This window comes from Sinohyriopsis cumingii, chromosome 13 (assembly GCF_028554795.1).
Source record: "Sinohyriopsis cumingii isolate HCF-2022 chromosome 13, ASM2855479v2, whole genome shotgun sequence".
Taxonomy (NCBI): Eukaryota; Metazoa; Mollusca; class Bivalvia; order Unionida; family Unionidae; genus Sinohyriopsis; species Sinohyriopsis cumingii.
The window spans coordinates 61,002,611-61,023,978 of NC_142973.1; the positions used below are offsets into that span (position 1 = coordinate 61,002,611).

General features: G+C 36.8%; 1 protein-coding gene across 2 annotated transcripts in view; it reads right to left on the minus strand.

Moving 5' to 3' along the window:
* The window catches only part of LOC149785679 (uncharacterized), a 46,456-nt gene that overhangs the window by 18,208 nt on the left and 6,880 nt on the right, over positions 1 to 21,368 (minus strand). For both annotated transcript variants that reach the window (XR_016425442.1, XM_089979510.1), the window contains exons 2-5: positions 11,993 to 16,405; positions 9,808 to 9,961; positions 3,238 to 3,362; positions 1,032 to 2,098 (exon numbers count right to left, since the gene is read on the minus strand). Coding sequence is in view for 1 of the 2 variants with exons in the window: in XM_089979510.1 (XP_089835636.1) it covers positions 1,032 to 2,098; positions 3,238 to 3,362; positions 9,808 to 9,961; positions 11,993 to 16,331 (5,685 nt within the window). In the remaining variant the exon portion in view is untranslated. The remainder of the gene's footprint in view (positions 1 to 1,031; positions 2,099 to 3,237; positions 3,363 to 9,807; positions 9,962 to 11,992; positions 16,406 to 21,368) is intronic.

A 21,368-nucleotide genomic window follows, 5' to 3' on the forward strand; every position in this document is an offset into this window, starting at 1 on the left:
AATATCAAGATTTCTGATTTGGATGTCCAGGCAAAACCATGTACATTGAGGATCAACTAGACACAATGACAAATGTGTGTTTGAAATTTCTCAGCAACAGCCCGAGTAGTTTAGGAGGGCTAGTGATAACAAACTTGTGTTAACAGATCAATGACAGACAACAGACAATCACATAAGCTATTTCAGTCTATGACCATTAGAGATAATTATATATACAATAAATATTACTAAAAATAGCTATGCATGCCTTTAAGATATGTCACTGAATAATACTAGATGAGAAATAACAATATTTCCATCAGCACAGATTCCTACGAGGAATAATTTGTGGTGAACATCGACAGAAACATACATGTGATCCTTACTTTATGTTAGTCTGTGAGCAATGGCAAAATATTCTGTGAGCTTTATTGTCAGTCATTTCCTAGCAGGAAATCTTATCTGTAAATAGATCCACAGTATAATGGTCAACCTCTTGAGAGGCCCCTCTAAAAAGTGGCTGCTCAATGAATGGAGGCCACCTGGCCCGATTCCAAATTAGTTTTTTTTTTTAAAATTAGTTCACTTGGAGAGGCCACTGTCTTTTTAAAGAATATATTTACTGTGTACCTGAGCATACTCAAACTATTTTCCAAACATTTTAAACAAGTAGTTTTCTTGAAAGAGGTGATTTACACGTTTTTCAAAACATCAACATGCAAGTATGTGAGAAACTTTTAAAGAAAATAATGTGAAAACACATGTACATGTATTATTGCAGAGAGAAATCCATCAGGCAAGAAGGAGAGATTGTAGTTAGGACAACTGTCTACAAAAAACAAATTTGGTACATGCTTTTACTCAATTTATGAGAGAGAGAGAGAGAGAGAGAGAGAGGTTTCAATGTACCTGGTACACATGATTTTGAGAGAGAGACAGAAAGGATTCAATGTACCTGGTACAAAAAGTTTGATAGAGATAGGGACAGAGAGGTTTAAATGTACCTGGTACACATAATTTTGATAGAGACAGAGGCAGAGGTTGAAATGTACCTGGTATGCATGATTTTTTATTTCCTCCAGTGCTCTATTCTGCTGGTTAACTCTCATTCCTCCATCAGCTGCCCCACTACCATGGCCAACAACACAAGCTACCTTGAGACCAAGTTCCTGGATCTGCCCATTAAATTCCAGAATTTTCTGGATCTTGTGAGCTGTCCTCCGCTCTTTTACTAAAACCAAAGCCATCACATTCTGGTCACCACTTTGCCAAGCTATGTTGTCTGGGTTAGTTAATTCGCAAACCAAACGGACAATCTGGTGTAAGTTAGATTCCTTCTTAAAATCAGTGTCTTTCATATTCATTTCTATCAGTGTCAAAAATTTTGAACAAGGTAAATTGTTATCTCTTGCAAACTGAAAACTTCCGGATGAGGCTGAATTTAGTTCTTGCAATTCTTCCATTGCTACCTCATAACCTGCCTCCATCAAAACATTCAGCGTCATGCATATGATACCAATATGCTGGCACAAGTTGTGAACAATTAATTTATCCCCCACTTTATTTTCGTTTGGTTGAGCACAAGCAAGATTACACTGAAGCACATCAAAATCATCCATCGATAATGTCTTTACTTTTTCTCGAAGTTCTACTTCTGTCATTGACACATTCAGGGTTGCAAAACCCTTTTCCATGTAGAACTCAATATCACTCAACTCCTTCAGTCTAAGATAACACTGCAGCATATAAACCTTAAGTTCCTCTGCAAAACTTACTTCTTGATCAGAAGGTGGAGCAGAGTGTATGATAATTTGTGCATTTGACTGGAACTGCTTTAGAGTAGATACATTATCTTCCACAACTGCCATGAAAGCTCCACCGAGGTTATTCAGCAAACCCTGTAACATAATAATCGTCCGCTGAACATCCTGTCTTCCTGCAGGGGAAGCTGTCAGACCAATAAGTTTTGGGCGATCATTTTTTGGCATTTGAAGGTGATAAGTTTTAAGTAACTGGCTGAAAGGGTGATTCTTTTCACAGTGGTGGGCCTCATCAAAAACAACCAGACTGAAGTCTTCCCATCTCAGAATACCTTTTGCCAGAAGGTTGTGGCAAAATGCTGCAGAGAGAGCAAAAAAGTAGGAAGCAGTATCACATGACTTAATATATAAAGTATTCCAGTATATGCAAGGACTTTTATGAAAAATGTGACTTGTTTCATTTACAGCTTAAAAAAGTCATGTCTTAATTAAATATTATAAGACAATTACAGGTAATGCAAAATATGAAAAACCTGAAATGTCTTCATCCACACTAACTTAAACTATAACAGTATGTATCGGATGTACAATGGTAACACTATTGGAAAGACGGGGGTAACACTTTATGCTCTTTCATCCATTCCCTGCGTGGCACAAAAATCTGTTTGAGTTAAATGAATTAAAAATGAATCAACTTTGAATGTCAATAATATAAAAATCCAAACTGAATTTTTCAAGTTAGGTGGAAAAATCTCCAATGCTCTGAACTGACATGAAATCTGAAACAGCAACATTTCTTTACCAAACAAAGGTTGGTCATTAGTACATTGGATGAAAATTTCCAATAAAATTCCCCATAAATAAATGTAAGTGAAAATTCACTAAATGTATCTAATACTTAGTCTTGCATACAGTTCAGTCTCATAAATCTGACAAAGACTAACATCATTCAAGTTATGGACAAAACTAACAGTCTGACACACAGATGTAATCTGGATAACATTTAATACTGAAAATTCACTACCTTTCTTACAGTACCAATTTTCAAGGATTTTTTTTGTTGCTACAAACCAAACATTTAAAATTCAACAAACACTGATTCCCAAACTGCAAATTTAACTAGATTTTTTGTTGTGCAAAACAATAAAACATAAAAAACTGATAAACATGACAAACAACAAAATAAATGAAGTCTAAGTACACCACTCCCATTACTGACATTTTAGAAGGCAACAGGTTTGGTTTGGTTTTGTGCTATATATGACAGCCATTATATCTGGTGCAGGTAGAACCTGGAAAAACCCTGAGAAGAACCACCATCCCATGATTAGCTTTCTCACATACCCATGACAGCCAAGCCAAGACTTGAACCCACATAGACAGATGTAAGACACCACCTGGGGCAACAGTCAGGTAAACAAAATGAATTCAAAGTACACCATTCCCATTCATGACAACTGATAAAGCAAAAGTTAGCAAAACATAAAACTGGACTAACCAGCAGTGACAACAATAACATCATGTCTCCACAGAGGAATACCACCAGTCGACTGCTGTCCACCACATAAAACTGCCACAGTAAGTTCTCTCTCCACAAGGTCTCCTTGTTTCTGGGGGTTAAATCTGTAGTGAAAGTCAACAACAGGTCATTAAACCCAACTCCTCTTACTAGCTGAGTTACTAAAAATATGTCAGAACAAGATAGATGACAGCATAGCTGTCCAATAATTTAATATTAAAATTAAGATAACTTAAAAACTGCTGACTTGTTACCATAGCATAAATGTATACCATCAATTATGTTGCATTTTTCCAAACATCTGGATCATTCTGACCAAAAGAATGTAAATGGTTATCTTACAAACAAATTAAACCACTCCCTCGATAACTCGCGCCCTGATAACTCGTGAATCTGCTTATAATGCGGGGTCAGGCATGGATCCCATTTTTAAATCAGAAAATACTCCAAAGCTGATCCCTATTTTTGGTGAACTTGATGAAGATCATGATCAAAATTGGTAATGGAAACTCTGATATATCGCTTGTTTTATCGTTGAAAACGGTAGATAGGACCTGGAAATTTTAATCAACATTATGAAATATCAACTTTAAAAAGAAGTCATAACATTTGTTACATTTTCTTTCCAAACAACATTCTTAGTACACCATAATTAATGATATTCAAGGAAGTTTAGATCAATGAAAATGTCACGCCTAGTGGAGGCAGTGCTTTAATAAATAAATACCAATTAAATATTTTGTTATTATTAACTGAAATTTGTATTATAGTTCATCTTTTAGTTCCTTTTAAGTGCAATCATCATAAGTACAATGTGTCCTCTTTTAATTAAACGTAAAACGTGTCAATCTACCACAACAGATATGTACGTGAGAGTTTTTCTTAGAACCTAATTAAGTGCCGACCGTGTTTTGATACTGGTCTAGCGGAAGCATTTGTTGTATTGTTTAACTAAATAAAAAGTGGGCCCCCTTTCCTATTATCAAGTAATGATGTCTTTTGAATCAAAGGAGGTGGAATTAACAAAAAAGTTAAAAGGCACACAAATCCTACATGCTTAAGAACCAGCGGCCCTGGCTGTATGTCGGGTAACTAATTTCAGTCGATCAATCGAACACTGTTATAAATATTATTGTGTATGTAATCAAATGAAACTACCTTAAATTAACCTACTCAATCATAACTGGTCAAAGATAGCAAGGCAAACAAGCGAAATGACTACTTCGTGAAATAAAGATATGGGCAATTGTGGGGAAAACGAGTTTCAGAGAATTCCTGAATTTGCACCGAGTTATCCTCAAGTATGATAAGAAGTTTCACTGTTACTTGCAACGAAATCACGGCATCAATGTCTTACTAACTGAACAATTGAAAAATTGAGTTTTGACATAGACGATGGTCTCACGAAATGTTGTGGGTTTATTTTTTATACAAAAAGGAATCTTGTTTGGTAGTGTACCAACAGTTTATATGGTTTCCTGCTCAGAAGATCCTTTTTTCAGAAAATAATATCCTTAACACTCCTTGAACCAGACTAATCAACAAAACAAAAAGCCATGACGTAATACACGAATGCTTTTGTGCACCATGATGGTTGTTGAAACCAGTTGGAATCATGTTATCAATCTTCCTTGTAGATTCTCTCCATCAGTCGAGTATGACACTGGCAGCTTGTCCTGACACGCCTTTACGGAATAAGGCTTTCCTGATAAGCGAAACACAGCTAGCCGGGTTTTCCGTAGTTGATGTTCCTTGAGTGGATCCTGAGGCAAGGTCAACAGGAAGCGAATCTGTGGAAGAATGTACGATTGCTGAACAATTTGTCACAAAAGGCAGGGAAACCAGGGCTGTGTTGTCCACAATGGTGCTACAAGAACCACTTCTGCACAGTCATCTACTATCTTCTAAACAACACGTCCCACCAGGCTGAAATGTGGGAACATATATAAAATTAGGTCTGAACATGTCATGGAGAAAGCATCAATGGCCCACACATGTGGGTCTGGTCTATATGACACGTATTTGTGAATGTGATGATTCAATCTCGAGGCAAACATATCAATATCAAACTGTCCAAATATTGCATGAACTTTATTAAAGATTGCTTTGTTTAACATCCACTCTGTATCATCATTGAAATTCCAAGATAGGTGATCTGCTTCTACATTATTCTTCCTAGGAAGATGGCAAGCACTCAGCCAAATCTGTATTTCTGTGCACCAAAACCAAATATCATGGGCCATTTGATCTAGTAATCTCTTCCTACCTCCCATTTTTTTTAATGTAGGCAACAGCTACAGTAATATCCATGATGATCCTAATGTGTAAGTTATATTTGTATCCATAAAGAGACTTTAATGTCAGGAACCATGTTTGCAATTCTAAAACACTGATGATGATGTGGTTCATTTTCTCAGTACTACTCCAGCAACCACCAGTTTTAACATTGTCTGTCTCATTTACCCCTCACCATCCTAAAAGATAATTGTCACTTTTGATAATAATGTCTGGGTTACATCTGCAGATAGGCTTAAAACTGATTTTAACATTTTGGATCCACCATTTAATTGTATATTTAGCATTGCTGGAGAAAGAAATTGATGCATCATAATTAATTGCCCTTATGCATTTTCAGTAATCTGTCTTTCTCTCTTTCCAAAGGTTTGTAGTAGAAGAGGGGTATATTCTAAGCCTGGCTCACCAGCAACCATTGTGCCTATTAAGTGTGCTAATTCACAAATAGTCAAATGTTTCCACTTCAACACTGTTTCACAAAACTCAGTCAATGCCTGTGCCTTTCCCTCAGTCAATCTAACCATCATATTTACTGAATTAATGAGAAAATACCACAAAACTGATAGTCTGTGTAGGCTGCAAAATGGATTTAGTTGGGTGAATTGTAAATCCTAAATCATCCAATAATGCAGCAGTATGGTGCACATTGTTTTGACACTCTAGGTATGTTGAACTTTGAAGAAGACTATTATCCAAATAGACAACATTGAGATGACCCTCTTATGCATGGGAAAAAAAGGGCTTCATTATTTTGTAGTATACTCGTGGTGCAGATGCCAGTCCATTTGGTAAACAGGTGTACTGATAAAATTGTCCTTTCCAGTGAAAGGATAAATATTTGTGAAAAGCAGTGTCAACTGGTATAGAGTAATATGCATCTTTCAGGTCAATAGAAGCAAACTAAGAATCTTTGCAAACCAAGGTCAGTGCTGTTTTTAATGTCTCCATTTTAAAATGGTAATGTACCACATGTGCTTTGAAATCATGCAGGTTAAGAATAACCCAGATGGTCGCATCACGCTTTTCTCCAATGAATATCTTAGACAAGTACTTTACACAGGCAAAGTTTATTCTCTCCAATACTCCCTTTTTCAGCAGTTTATCTATTTCAGTTGTAATTACAGTGGATTCTTTGTCAGAGAATTTTCTCTGTTTTGAAATACAAGTTAGGACTGGGTTGCTATCAAGTTCAAGTCTATAACCTTTCAGATTTAATAAAATCCAAGCATCAGAGGTTATCTTCTGCCATTTTTTAGCTCACTGACTAACTTTACCAGCAACAAATCTGGTGTATAATATAAGGCTGGGAGAGAAACTGGATGGGAAAACTGCTACTTCCAGTTTTTGTGGAAGATGCAATACTGCCTCTGTTCACAAATCTTGATGAGGGTTATAAGGTCTCCTCTTTTTGAGGTTCTGTGTTCCCAGTTGGTATGGTTGCCGCTGATAGAGCTGGGACATAACCCCCATCTTTAACAAAAAAGACTTGGAACCTGCTTGAGCACCTTTATAATTTGAGTATCTTCCAGTGTTTGAAGCCAAAAGCTTTCCAGACACTTTTTATTCCCCATCTGCTGAGCATCTGCAATATTTTAACCTCTGTAGACAGATTGTCTCCAAACAAGTCAGTTACCTTATTTTGGGGTGCACAGAGAGATTGATAATTGTAATGGAGATCCAGCTCGATCAGTTCTTTCCTCTTATGAGACATGTCACAAAATGCTGATGAAAGCATCAGCAATACATCACCAGCATCTGCAAGAGAGTTTATTTACATTTGCAGGTGTACTGTCTAACCTGTTGTGTAGTAATTCATCCATGAGCCTGAGAAGGGGAACACTAGCTTTAGCAACAGTTCCTTGGAACTTTTGGAGCTTGGCATCCATTTATTTTGTAGCTTTGTTCATTTTTACCAAATTTCAGGATTTACTTTAGGCACACTGAAATTTTGGCAATTTTGTGGCCTTAAATGTTTTTTGCTCAAATCCTTAAATTTATCCTGTGCTATTTGGGCCCTAAGTCCCTGCATTCACAACTTTGGCCAAGCTCTCCTGAATTGGCAGCCTACAACATTCGTGCACTTCATAAAAGTTGGAGAGTTCTTGCAAGATATCATTTCCTTCAGTTTCTCAAAGTAAATTTGGTGGTGATGTTACTAAGTTTTGAAGGCCATGCTCAAAGCCATCAACATCTTCCTCACTTTCTACACTGGTGCTAGAAAGATCACTTCCCTCATTATGGTGAACTGTTTCCGTCCGTTCACATTTCCATGCCGGTCCATCATATCCCAGCATATCAACCATGGTTTTTTTGCTAAGACTGTCAACTTGTGACTTCAAAGTTGTTACCATAGCTCACAAATTTGTCAATAATTCAAGCTGACGGTCCCACATCACTTGATTGTGTGTCGCTTGTCATTCAATAAGACTGACATCTGGGCGCTGCCATTGGTGTGCAGATGTCACATTTTCTGTCACCGACTACCTCAAGATTTCACAGTCGCTTGACAAACCCGTTGTCAGTAATGGCGTAGTCCCCTTATCTGTAGATGCAAGATTTCTCCTTGATTTTGATGCCACTACAGGGCTATCAATTTGCATAGTTGTTCCCCCTTGGGAATCATTGCATTTTGTTGCAACCGTGATGGAGAAATCTTTGTCCTTATCAGTTAAACGCTGCTTGACTCTATTTTGCAATATTTCTTGCAATAGTCCATGCCTTGTATTGACAGAATACCTTTGGCTTTGTCCCGATTCTGCCATTGTGCAAAGCTGTGCAAGAGACAACACTGAAAAACGATGAAACAATGAAATATGGTACAGTTATGACTGTATAAGGCCTTTAAAATGGTAGAGGAAGTTTCTGCCCTGTGCTATTTTCAAATTTGCATGAAAGTTCAGCTGTAAACTACTGGGACCCTGAAATTTAAAAACTCAAGAAAAACACAAAGTATTGACACCTTGACGCTGGACCATTCACTGACTCATCACATGATCACTACCATCTCATGGCATTCCGAGGCACTTAAAGGGGAAATAAAATAACCCAATACATGTTGTATTACAAGTATGACAATATATCAATGTAGCAGCACTGGAAATGTATCCCAATATACATGAATTAAAATTGAGAAAAGAAAGAAAAAGAAAGAGCATTATGTCTCTTCAATAAAAGTATTGTGTTGCTTTTCTGTTGTGATTTTTTTTCAATCTGCTGAACATTATTTATTGGACTAGTTCCTCCTCTCGGCCCAAGAGACCAACAACCTGAGTCGTGAATCATTAAAATTGTTTTTTTAGTCAAATATGGTTATGTAAAATGATAAACGGATATATTAAACATTTTTATATTTTTATTAAAAATTCAGGTATGAAGGATATTTCTATAGATGTTACAAATGTCAGTGTGAAAACTTCCAATCCCATAATGCTTTTCTAAGACCAAAGTGATGGATGAAATCATAAATATAAACCCCTAAAATGTATTTAGTGCTCCATCTAAAATCATTTCAAGTTACATGGGTCAAATGGCACTGTACCAAAATCATATGCAGATTCTGCACGGGTGCCATCTACAGCACAGCCAAGTCCACATTTGGCAAGAAGGAACTGCCCAGCCAGGACTGGTTCAATGCAGTTACTGGTCAGGTACTGGTAACACTAGTAATTGTGCAATATGCTATACAATGCCAATACAGCAACATAGGCATTACACAAAGTGATAAATACTGACAAGGTAGAATTCTGTATTGTGATACATATTGTAAGTTCTATATTACATTATCTATTGTATTGCTTGCTAACTGTATGACATTGTTGTAGGTACTGTATGACCACCCAAGCATCATGAAATGTATCATAGCTAGACTAAATAGACAATGCACATCATTTAGTGAAATCCCTCATTATGTTCTTATATCTACCCATGAATTCAAGGCAACAATCAAGAAAATAGCCTAGGGACAGGTTTTTAAGGAAGGCTTTTCATCAAATGAGGTAATTACCACCTGTTGAGTTTGTTTAGGGACTTAAGCAATGTTCATTGTTGTATCATTTTAAAATCAAAGTACTGCAGTACAGGCATGCAAGGTGCTGCATGTAAAAATGGCACTGCAGGAGATGTACTTTGAAAATACATTGCCAAATTGGACCAGGGATAACCCTAGACAGCGTTGTGTAGGAAATTTCTATCCTTGTAATAAAGGTATGCATACAGGACTTTACAAAGACATCACAGTGTGACCCTTATAATCACCTGATATATTTCTGCCCCTTTGTCTCGGTTATAATGTATTTGGACTGCTGAAGAACAAGCAGAACTCTGTCTACCAGAAACAGCACCTGGCGGGTGGGATTGAGGCGCAGACATGACTCAATTACCATGACCGCCACAAGAGTTTTCCCAGTGCCTGAAAAAGATTTTGTTAGCAAGGAGTTAGTCTAACTCTTACGCTTTTTCTGTGAACACTGTTACAATATTTTTATACAAATTTCAACAACTTTGTCAAAATCTTACAAATATTTAAAATTCCAATGACATCCCTGTAAATGCTCTCACGATGTAAACACATATCAAGTGGCATTGTTACAGATTTAACGGTGTGGATATAGACCTAAATACAGTGTAACCTGAAATCATTAAACTCGTTAGTTTTAATGAAAACTGATACAAGCATGTGATACTGTACTTGTGAAATAGCCATCATCTATACATTCATGGGGACATTATTGAATTTAAAGTTTCTTGGAGATTTTCAGTTTTTCTCTAATTTATTTGGAAGATTTTAAAAGTCTGAAACAGAGAGTCATTCTACTGATGAGGGAGAAGTTAAATTTATGACGATGAAGACAATCAACTATAAAGCTTAGAGTATGGAACAAAGTTATCATCACTTTCATGCAGATATGTTAATGATAACAGGTCAAAGACATTTCATTCAGACAAGTTATTAGTCCCAGGTCAAAGCCATTTGATGCAGACAAGTTATTAATCACAGGTCAAAACAATTTCATGATGACAGGCTAATGATAAAAACAGTTCCAAGTCATGCCATAAGCATCTCTTAATTTTTTGACACCTTGATAATTTTCTACAAGTAATGTATTAACAACAACAAAAGTTTTGCTGGGCAAAGTATGACAGCTTGAAAATTGCACATCTTCAGGTTAATCTACATTAATTTGTAACATTTTGTGTGCATTTTTCTTATACTGGTTTAAACATCTTGTTTCTAAAGAGTATCCAATTTAATGCCCTACTGAATTAATTTTTTGTGTGAAAACTGTACTGAAACCCACTGGGCTGCCATGTATTTTACTAAAATTCAAATGATTTTCATCGGATTAAACACTGTGCTAAAGAATCTTGGAGTTACTTCCAATGTATACAGTTTTAATTGCACATAAATTTGCATACCATAACATCTTTAAGCATGACAACAAGAATGACAACAATAATAATGACATTAACATTAGTCTTTGCTCAGAAATGCTGAGTCGGTTAGAAAAAAATGTATACAGCTCTAGTTCAACAAGTAATTAGATCAGGAAGGATAACTCTAATTAAGTAAATATTGTAAACAGACCATTTAACTAATCAAAATTCAGGACCATAGATAGTTCAGGAGCTGCAAGTGTATTTACAAATGTGAATGCCATGAACACATGAAAGCATTAATGCAGTAGGCACAAAGTGTCTTGACCATTTATCTATTCATCTCTATGAAGCTGTCGCTAATTTACACCCAACTACATGGTGTAATATCCGGGTATTACAGGTGTCACCATTCCAAGTACAGTGTAAGTCATTGATTACAACCTATTGGTTTACCACCTGATTAGAGTCTGTGGTGAATAAAATGCAATATTTACATAAAATTTGATGATTTTGTTCCAAAAACACAGAGTTTTAAGTTTGCAAACTTCATTTAAAATGTTATCAATTTGGACAGATGTAATATAATACGGTGACAAATTTTGGTGGGATTGACTTTTGCCATCCTGCTCTGAGAATGCTAAATTGTTAAATTTACGCTACTGCAACAAATTTTCACCTAATGATATCTAAGTAAAATAGCTGGTCAGGTAGAGTTAAACTCTGCATATGAAGATGACAGCAATTTACACCTGGTCAGTCTGGTCAAGCTGTCCTAGAATATTATACCAGCATATTTCACTGAACAACATACAATATGCAAGCAGAAGTGTACATGCTGAATCTACTTTGCATGCACTGTACCTGTTAAAATTTAATGACATTCCTGTATGTTATCTGTGTGAGCCTATAACCTAACTTGAGGTCCTCCACTATTTATTTACAGTATTTAAGAAAAGAAGCAACACAATATTCACAAGTACCAAATGCTGTAACTTCAATGTTCCAACAAACAAAAATATTACATTTAACTGCAAAAATAACCATTTCTATGATAGAAGTTTACCTGTTGGCAAGAAACAGACTGTGTCCCTCTCCATTGCCTTTACATATAACTCCTCCTGGTAATTTCTTAAATGGCTCCTAGCCAGTCTGAGGTTATTGGTAGCTGTGCTAAATTGTCTTGGGGGATGGCTCCTTGCAGGTGCAGGTTCTTTAGCAACCTTTTGCATATGTTGCTTGCCACTTACATGTTTTTGGTATGCATCATAAGTATCCATTGGCCTGTTACACACAATGCAGCAGTACTTATAGGGGCTGTTTGCATCTAGATTTCTGCATGATGCTTCTTGACTTTCCTGTGAAGATTTCACTGGTCTGTTGCTAGTCATCCTTGCCAAGTCTGACATTACACCCCGTTTAGTTCCCCCTGATTCATTGCAAGCACCATATGTTTCTTCAGCAGAGCTTGTTGATAAAGTAACAAACTTGGCAGGAACTTGAACTGGCATCTCAGACGTAATTTCAGGTTTCACAATTCCAGAGGGTTTTCCATTCTCGTCTTTTAAATTACCTGATATAGTATTAGGCAAAAACATACTGTCTTTTTTATCATAATTTTCTTGAGATTTTTCAACAGAAGTTTTTTTGTCAGACATCTCTGTGTCCTTTGTGGTATAAAGAATGGAACAATGATCATTTTTACAACTTAATGGGTATGGTGAAACTTGTGTTTTGATCGGAATATCCCCATCACTGTTGCTGATGCCTGAAAAAGAGATGACATTCTGATGTGGTATAGTTATCTGATTCAGCAACTTAAAATCATCAACTTCTTTGGTTGATGTATTTTTCTCAGGCAATTTCATCTGACTTAGCAAAGAAATACTCTTTGAAAGCATCTCTTCTGGAGAAAGATTACTTTCTGGTATCACTTTTTGACTTTTTTGGCTAGATATAGCAATAACTTCATCTGGGGATACGTTCTGCTCAGGAACTATTCTTTGCATTCCCATTTTGTCTTCACATACAAGAGAATCCAATGAAGAACTTGATGAGTTTGATTGAATCATCTTTGCCTTTTTCTTGTCCACCAATTCTAGATGTTTTGGGGATTGCTTATGTCGTTCCAGTTGTTCCAAACTGTTCACGGTAATTCCACATGTGTCACAAAGATACCTGGATGGCCCAGATCCAGTTGATGAACTCCAGGCATCATCAAGTTTTAATGATGACACACCCTCAGTTAGAAGAGCACCAGTACTATCCACACCATCTTTTACCAATCCATCTGGATCAGCAACAATATTTCCTGCTTTCAGGGAAGCCATCTTTTTATGTCTGTCACTAGCATAGTGTTGCTCAGCACTAAGAGGTCCACTAAAACTTTTTATACATATGTCACAGTACAGGTTTACATTATTTTCCTGTTCAACCTTCTTCTTGTGCCTTTCACTTGCATTATGTTGCTCCAAGGGCTCAGGACCTGTAAAGGTCATTGTGCAAGTCCTGCAATGGTAGGGTCCTAGATTCTGTCCCAGAAGTTCCTGTTTCCAGACATCCCTTGCATTTGCATGAGGTTTTCCTTGCAAGTGCTGATCTGCATGATTTGCAGATGTCAGTTCGATTTTGCATATATTGCAGTATCCTCGTGTACCAAAAAATGTATACTCTGGTGTATTTTCATGGTGTTGGCTAGTATTGGGATTTGGATTTAGATGACATTGTTCCATTTGTCCACCATCTCTCTCACACCTCTGCTTGGCCAGCAACCAATCAGATTTTGCTTTTGCATGATTTATACCTTCTAGATGCTGCAAGGCATGTTGTTCAGATGAAAATTCTACTTTACAAATGTTACAAAAGCGTCTGGTACCATCAAACATGTATTCCTCATCAGAATGTATGACTGGGCCCTCTGTAGTTCCCAGTTCATGCTGTACATGTGTACTCACTGCAACTTGAGGATTCTGGTGTTGAGACTTTGCCTGTGCAGCCAGCCATATTGTCTTTGCCTTAGTATGGTTCTTACCATTAAGATGCTGTGTTGCATGTTGCCTTGATGTCAACTCAATTTTACAAACATTACAATATCCTCTCATTCCATCAAACAAGTATTCCTGGGTCTGACTCTCTTCCTTCCCTCTATGGTTGTCATGGCTGTTCACCATATCTGTTGGCTGTGTTGTGCTTGTAGTCATAAATTTAGCCTGAGCAGGGTTGGTGGCTGTTGTTGCAACTTGTGCAGTACTGGCGACCATGGCTGTAGTGTATGCAGCATTAGTGGCCAGTGTTCCAGCATATGCAGTGTTGAAGGCCATGGTCACTGGTACTGAAGTCTGGGAAACCATGGGTACATCTTGTGTGCACAAGTTACTGTTTGTCACTCCTGTGACCACAGTTTTACCCATTTCCCACTGCCTCTTAGCTTTTATATGTTTTGCACCATTCAAATGTTGTGTGGCATGCTGCTCTGAGGTTAATTCTATCTGACACACATTGCAATAACCTCTTTTGCCATCAAAAAGATATTCTTTCTCTTCATTATTCATTGGGGAATTTTGATCAGATGTAGACAATGAACTCTTTTGCTGATGTGATACTGAATTTGGGATCTGTAACACTTGACCTTTATGAAACTGATTCATCTCCCACTGTCTCTTGTTTTTTGCATGCTTTGCACCATTCAGGTGTTGAGTTGCATGTTCTCGTGATGTAAAATCAATCTGACAAACATGACAAAATCCCCTGGATCCGTCGAAGTCATATTCACGACCATGATTGGAAGCAGCCATCCTCCCAGATGGATCTGCTGCTTGTGACCTCCAGCCATCCTCTTCCTTGGCTGTTGTTTGTTCAGAATTTACACCATAACCCTGAGGGATCTCTTCTTGTACGCTGCTGGTCCAACCCAATGGTTCCATTGACTGAAAGTCACTGAATGTCAAACTAATTATGTCCTCATCAGGAGAGAGCAACTCTTGTGAATTATCAATAACGACATGAAAACCGGGTGATGCTTGTTGAAAAGAGTCCTTACACGTGCTCTGAATCTGATTCATACTAACCAGATTTGAATTATTAACCACCTCAGGAATCTCTTCAGGACATTTGTTTATGGTCATGACATCTGATCTTCTTATAGAATTCCACATGGTTTCATTTCGTTTCCCAAGTGCTGATGATGTTATATTTATTGCTCCTTTTTTCTCCACCATTGCTGAAGAAGACATATTCACTCCATTGGAAGTTTTAACTGGAACTTCCATCTGTGGATCTCTCTTGTGAAGATATTGGATGGATGGATCTGCAACCCAATTACTCTCTCCAGGGTAAATAGTTCTGCTGTTCTGAAGATGTTGGGAAGGTGGATCTTCTGTAAAGTGAATATTACCTTCACATGCACCTTCTGGTGGCATTCTCTTTACTTCTGTCTTAGAAAACTCCCTGATTTCTGAACAATTACTTTTGTTTAACTTTGTGTCCTTTCCTTTATCTTGCTCACTGTTGGTATAGTAAACATTTGTATCATAAGATATTTTTGACTTTTGAAGATCTATATTAGCAGCTGGACATGAAGAGTCTTCCTTATATAGTGACTGATTCCGAACCTGCTGTTGAATATCAGTCAAACTAACATAGCCAGGCACGGAAGGTCCCTCTTGCCTTTGCTGTACTTGATTTGAGCTTGGTGTCCCCATTTCTACCACAACACGAAGTGGCCCAATCATCTGATTATTTTTCATGTTTTTCTTGTGTTTGTCACTGTTAAAGTGCTGCTCTTGCATTTCAGGACTGTCAAACGTAATATTACATGCATTACAAGTCTTTACTTTATGAAGAAACCCATTTTGGTAGAGATACAGATTTCTTCTATGTTTGTCTGAATGTAGATGTGATTCTTTGACTTGAGGTGAAGACAATATGACTTCACACAGTTTGCACTCTCCATTCTGGCCATCAAAGGTGTAAATATTCTCCAATGAATGGTCACTACTCAGATCAGACTCAGATGATATGCATTTGGTTCCACTCCTGCCCATAACTACTGTTGCCACTGGAGATGAAGCTACAGTCATTGCATTGGTGGATGTTTTCATGGGAGATGATGCTTGGGATAGTGCTGCATTCAAAGATGTTGCCATCGGAGATGTTGCTACTGAACTTCCACCCAAATGTTTGCTTTTCTCTTCCATTGCTTTATGTCTTGGGCTTTCACAATGTTTTTGTAACATATCAGATGTATTGCATTGCACGTTACATGTATCACAAAAATATCTAGATTGCACTTGTTGTGAAGCCTCCTTCTTCTTGTGTGCAGCACTTGCAAAGTGTGACCTTGCAGACTCCACTCCTGAAAATGGTCCTTTACAACACAGTACACACTGCATAGGAAGGGATGCCATGCTGCAGACCTTATACCTATCCTTTTCACTAACATCCAAAGTTCAAACTCGTGGGTTTAAACCTCTACATAACTCTGTAAAAAAAGACCAAAAAATTATAGCCTAAACAGGCAGCATAATTCCAGTGATTCAGTGATCAAAAAGCCAGCAAGGTCATTTTAATATATATATTAATGAATTGTCCACTGAACTTAGACACAAAGACACAGTGATCACATTCAAGAGGGCTCTCAAAACTCACTTATTTCGACTGGAAGAACAAACTTAAAGACCTAATAATGTTTCCTACCTGAAATATTCGCAGTATGTTTTTTATTTTTTTATGTTTTTCTAATTTCATGGTGTTTGTTTCTGTAATAATATTATGTTTTTTATCTTTTAGGTGTTATCTAATGTTGTAAAGTGCTTAGAGCTTCTAAAGATTAGGCGCTATACAAAGTCCTCATTATTATTATTATTATATATATATATATATATATATATATATATATATATATATATATATATATATATATATATATATATATATATATATATCTGTCTGTGTGTATTTTTGAAAAAAATTTCTGGCCTCCAAATAGTGTCAAAAAGAATATTCTTCCTCTGACTTTAACAAACAAGAGTCCCTCTACTGTAATGTCAGAAAAGAATTTCCAGGACTTCAATATAAGACCATTTCTTCATTTCAATTGCTTAGCAAGCAACATCATTCTAATTTAGGACCAAACTAGACATCTTACGAAGTCTTTGGGTGAAAACCTGATGTCAATATGATTTCTGGATCAGGAGCAGCAACAATAAGATTTTCAACATGGCTGCTGCATCAGATTGGCACCGTTTTCATTTAGCCCCATCATCCATTTAGAAGGTGTAGTGATAACAAGATTTTCAAGATGACTGCCTTGGCAGCTGTATTAAACCGTTAGAACCATCATAAGAAGTCATCTGGCAAAAACCGCATGGTAATATGACTTTCTGTTCAAGAGGAGTTGCTATTAAAAACTTTTCAAGGTGGCCATGGTGGCCTTATTGGATATCAGATCAGCGCCATTTCCATTTAGGACCAACCAGACATCATAAGAAGTATTCTGGTGAAAACCCTAATGTCAATAAGAATTTCCATTCAGTGGAGTAGCATGAACAAGATTTTCAAGGTGGCTGCTGAAGAGGAGATATTGTGACATCAGATCAGCCTCATTTTTATAAAGCACCAGCTATATGTCATAACATTAGTGAAAACACCATGCTGATTATGACCATCCATTCTGGAGGAGTAGCAATAACACGATTTTCAAGTGGTCACTGAGGAGCACATATCAGACATCATCAGCACCATTTTTTATTTAGGACCAAGCAAACATCAAGAGAAGTCTTCGGGTGAAAACCCCATGTCAATAATATTTTCTGTTCTGCAGGAGTAGCAATGAGATTTTCAAAATGGATCATGTGGTAGCATATTGGACATCAGACTGGCACCATTTTCATTTCAGACAAAGTAAAAAGTCTTTGAGTGTAAACCTCATGTTGATGCGACAATCCATTCAGTAGCATAAGCAAGAACAAGATGTAAAGATAGCTGTTTTTGTGACCAAATTGTATGCATTAGCAACACCAATTTCATTTAGGACCAACCAGTCCATGGGATAAATGTATGCGTGAAGTGTCATGGTAATCCTCCAAGCAGTTTATGATAAGTAGCAATAAGAAATTTGTGCTAAAGAGTCAGATGGACAATGGATGAAAGACCATCCCATCAGCTAATTTGTTCTACGACAAGTATGCTAGAAATACTAATTACATCCATCATATAAGATTTAAAAAATTATCTCCAGATAAATGACAAAAAAATGACTGGTTTGAAAACAAAAATGCCAGCCCCCTCCCCGCCCAATCAGTCTCTATAGTTAAAACCTTGTCAAGCTTCCACCAAGCTAGGCTTGAAAATAAAATGATATTCTGACCGGGTCTGGACAATATGGACAGTGTCTTTGATTTCTTGGAATTCGTGGACTGTCCTGTTTTACTTTTTAATAGGTGTGAATTTATCAGAAATTTTTTAACTTATGAACATTTTCACTTTTTATGGTCAAAGACAAGTATTTTAACCACTAAAATCAAATACATCACTCACACAAGGTTGACTTTGGCTTCAAGTGTTTTTAGATGATTCATGGCATTTTTCTTTAATTTCTATTAAAGACAAGATCAACCAATAGTAAGAAGAATTGAAACATGCACCAATAAAGATTACTGCTCTGCCAGGCTTTGGAATACCCAGTCCACTAATTTTCAATAACCTATCGTAATAAGTTCTGCATTTCATGTTATGGAGATTTATCATCAGAAACAAAATGGTCGGAATTAAGTTTCTGACTTTAATAAATGTGAAAGCTGTAATCTGATTGGTGAACTGAAAGGTCATGAGAACATGACCCCATACCGGTGTCTGTCAGATCTCCATGATGTTGGAGATCTGTTTTAATTCTATTCATTCAATTTACATTTTACAGAGGGCTCAACTATTTCTTAAAGTTAAGTTCTAAAATAAAGTTAGACTTAGATACTATCTCCAAGACTCTATACTGAGATTTGCTTTCTAAATAAACAGTTCTTGGCCGGCATTCAATGCCATACAAAGTAATCTGTTGGTTGGAAGCTGACATAAATACATGTAATCATAATAACTAAAAATCAATTTTAGTACGTGAAAAAGAATTGGTTAGCTTACCAATTTCACACCTTGTTTCTAAATTATGAATTCTTAATATATATTTACAATTTATTTTTTTATATTTTAATGACTATTTCAAGATTGTAGGAGTTATTCATTAGACCTACTTTGTAACCTGTTAACAACATGTTGAACCCGAACAAGAATATTGTCTGTAATAAGTCTGTCAAAAAGTTTAATCTGCATTATAATCTACAAAACATGGTAATCTATTAATCTACTTCATAAAGCAAAATATGCTGTTTGTCCCTTTAAGTCCAAAATTATCTGCTAAATTCATAAAATCTATATACCAACATGCTACTCCAAGGTATTTATAGTTACAGTTATCTATTATTTGAACATTTCTGTCACTGAAAGTAAATGTCTCAGCATCTAAGTTTCTTTATCTGCTGCATATCATAACTTGTATATCCTCAAGATTAACAGTCAGCTACCATATGTTACAATAATTTTCAAAGGCAAGACTTCAGCCAGTAGCCATTTCAGATAATAAGGCAGTCAGGCAAGACTCCAGCCAGTAGCCATTTCAGATAATAAGGCAGTGAGGCAAGACTCCAGCCTGCAGCCATTTCAGATAATAAGGCAGTCAGGCAAGACTCCAGCCAGTAGCCATTTCAGATAATAAGGCAGCCTGGCAAGACTCCAGCCAGTAGCCACTTCAGATAATAAGGCAGTTAGGCAAGACTCCAGCCAGTAGCCACTTCAGATAATAAGGCAGTTGGGCAAGACTTCAGCCAGTAGCCATTTCAGATAATAAGGCAGTCAGGCAAGACTCCAGCCTGTAGCCATTTCAGATAATAAGGCAGTCAGGCAAGACTCCAGCCAGTAGCCACTTCAGATAATAAGGCAGTTGGGCAAGACTTCAGCCAGTAGCCATTTCAGATAATAAGGCAGTCAGGCAAGACTCCAGCCTGTAGCCATTTCAGATAATAAGGCAGTCAGGCAAGACTTCAGCCAGTAGCCACTTCAGATAATAAGGCAGTTGGGCAAGACTTCAACCAGTAGCCATTTCAGATAATAAGGCAGTCAGGCAAGATTCCAGCCAGTAGCCATTTCAGATAATAAGGCAGTCAGGCAAGACTCCAGCCTGTAGCCATTTCAGATAATAAGGCAGTCAGGCAAGACTCCAGCCTGTAGCCATTTCAGATAGGTGGCACTCTACAGTTTCGTATTTTGCACAGTGTTAGGATTTTAAAGAGAAAGAATTTCCCCAGCTTTCCTCACTGGTTATACTGGCTATTTAAAGAAGACCTTGTATATCTTAGGTATAATGCAAAGAACCTTTAATTCCCTTTATTTTGGTGTATGATTGATGGGTGTACTATGGGTTATAGAGTATACAGCTTGGCCTTACTTCAAATGTGCACCTTTCAAAAAAGTGCTAGCTCTACTTGGTCATTTTCACTTCCTGAACTTCAGAGGTAAATTGTATAAAAAAGAGCCAATAACTTTTTTTTTACATTTTATATATTTGGTAATTCATTCATTGCACTTTCAGAAGCTGGTTTTGTCTAGTCTGGCAAAATTCATTTCCCCTATTTTAATAGCTGCTATGTATAGTGTATTTTAGACTAATTCAGACTGATTTTTTAACACAAGGGAGCAGTCATTTTAGTTAGCAGTGTGCTTAAATCATGTAAAATTTCCAAAAGTACAATATCCAAAAGAAATATCATCCACATTACATTAATGTAGCACAGAGGTATGCCAACATTCTCTCCACTGTGCATGTTCTAAATGCGAACTACTTCACCTTACATATGTCACTCTCTCAAAAGTACATATTATCTGGTGAGCGCCACCATAAAGAAGATATAGGTATTATTTTTGTATGATTTAATTATGTTTATATGGCTGAAACATTTAAGTCGCAAGCATCAAAACAATCCTTTTGCATAATTCTCCTGCCTTTCCCCCCACAGAACAGTATTTATGAGTGTCAGAGTCTCTAACAAGTCCAGCCCCCCCCATGATAAAAGTGAGCTATTTTAAGAATGCACATTACATTTTGTAAACATAGCAATCAATGTTATGCTGAATGACAGGAACATGAAACTAGCCAGAATTATTTCTGAGATATCAACAATGAATTTTACAATTAGAAAAGGGAGGCAACTCATCAGGTTCATAAAGGTCAAAGGTCAAAGTGTAAAATATTTGCCTATTGTTTAATATGGAAGAAGTGAATTCACTTTCTCTTCATTTATTGTTTTATTTCATTGCAAATAAATGAAAAGAAACATTTTCACCATATATTTCTGTCACTTATTGCAACAGTTTTAAATTTAAGTTGACTCTATTCC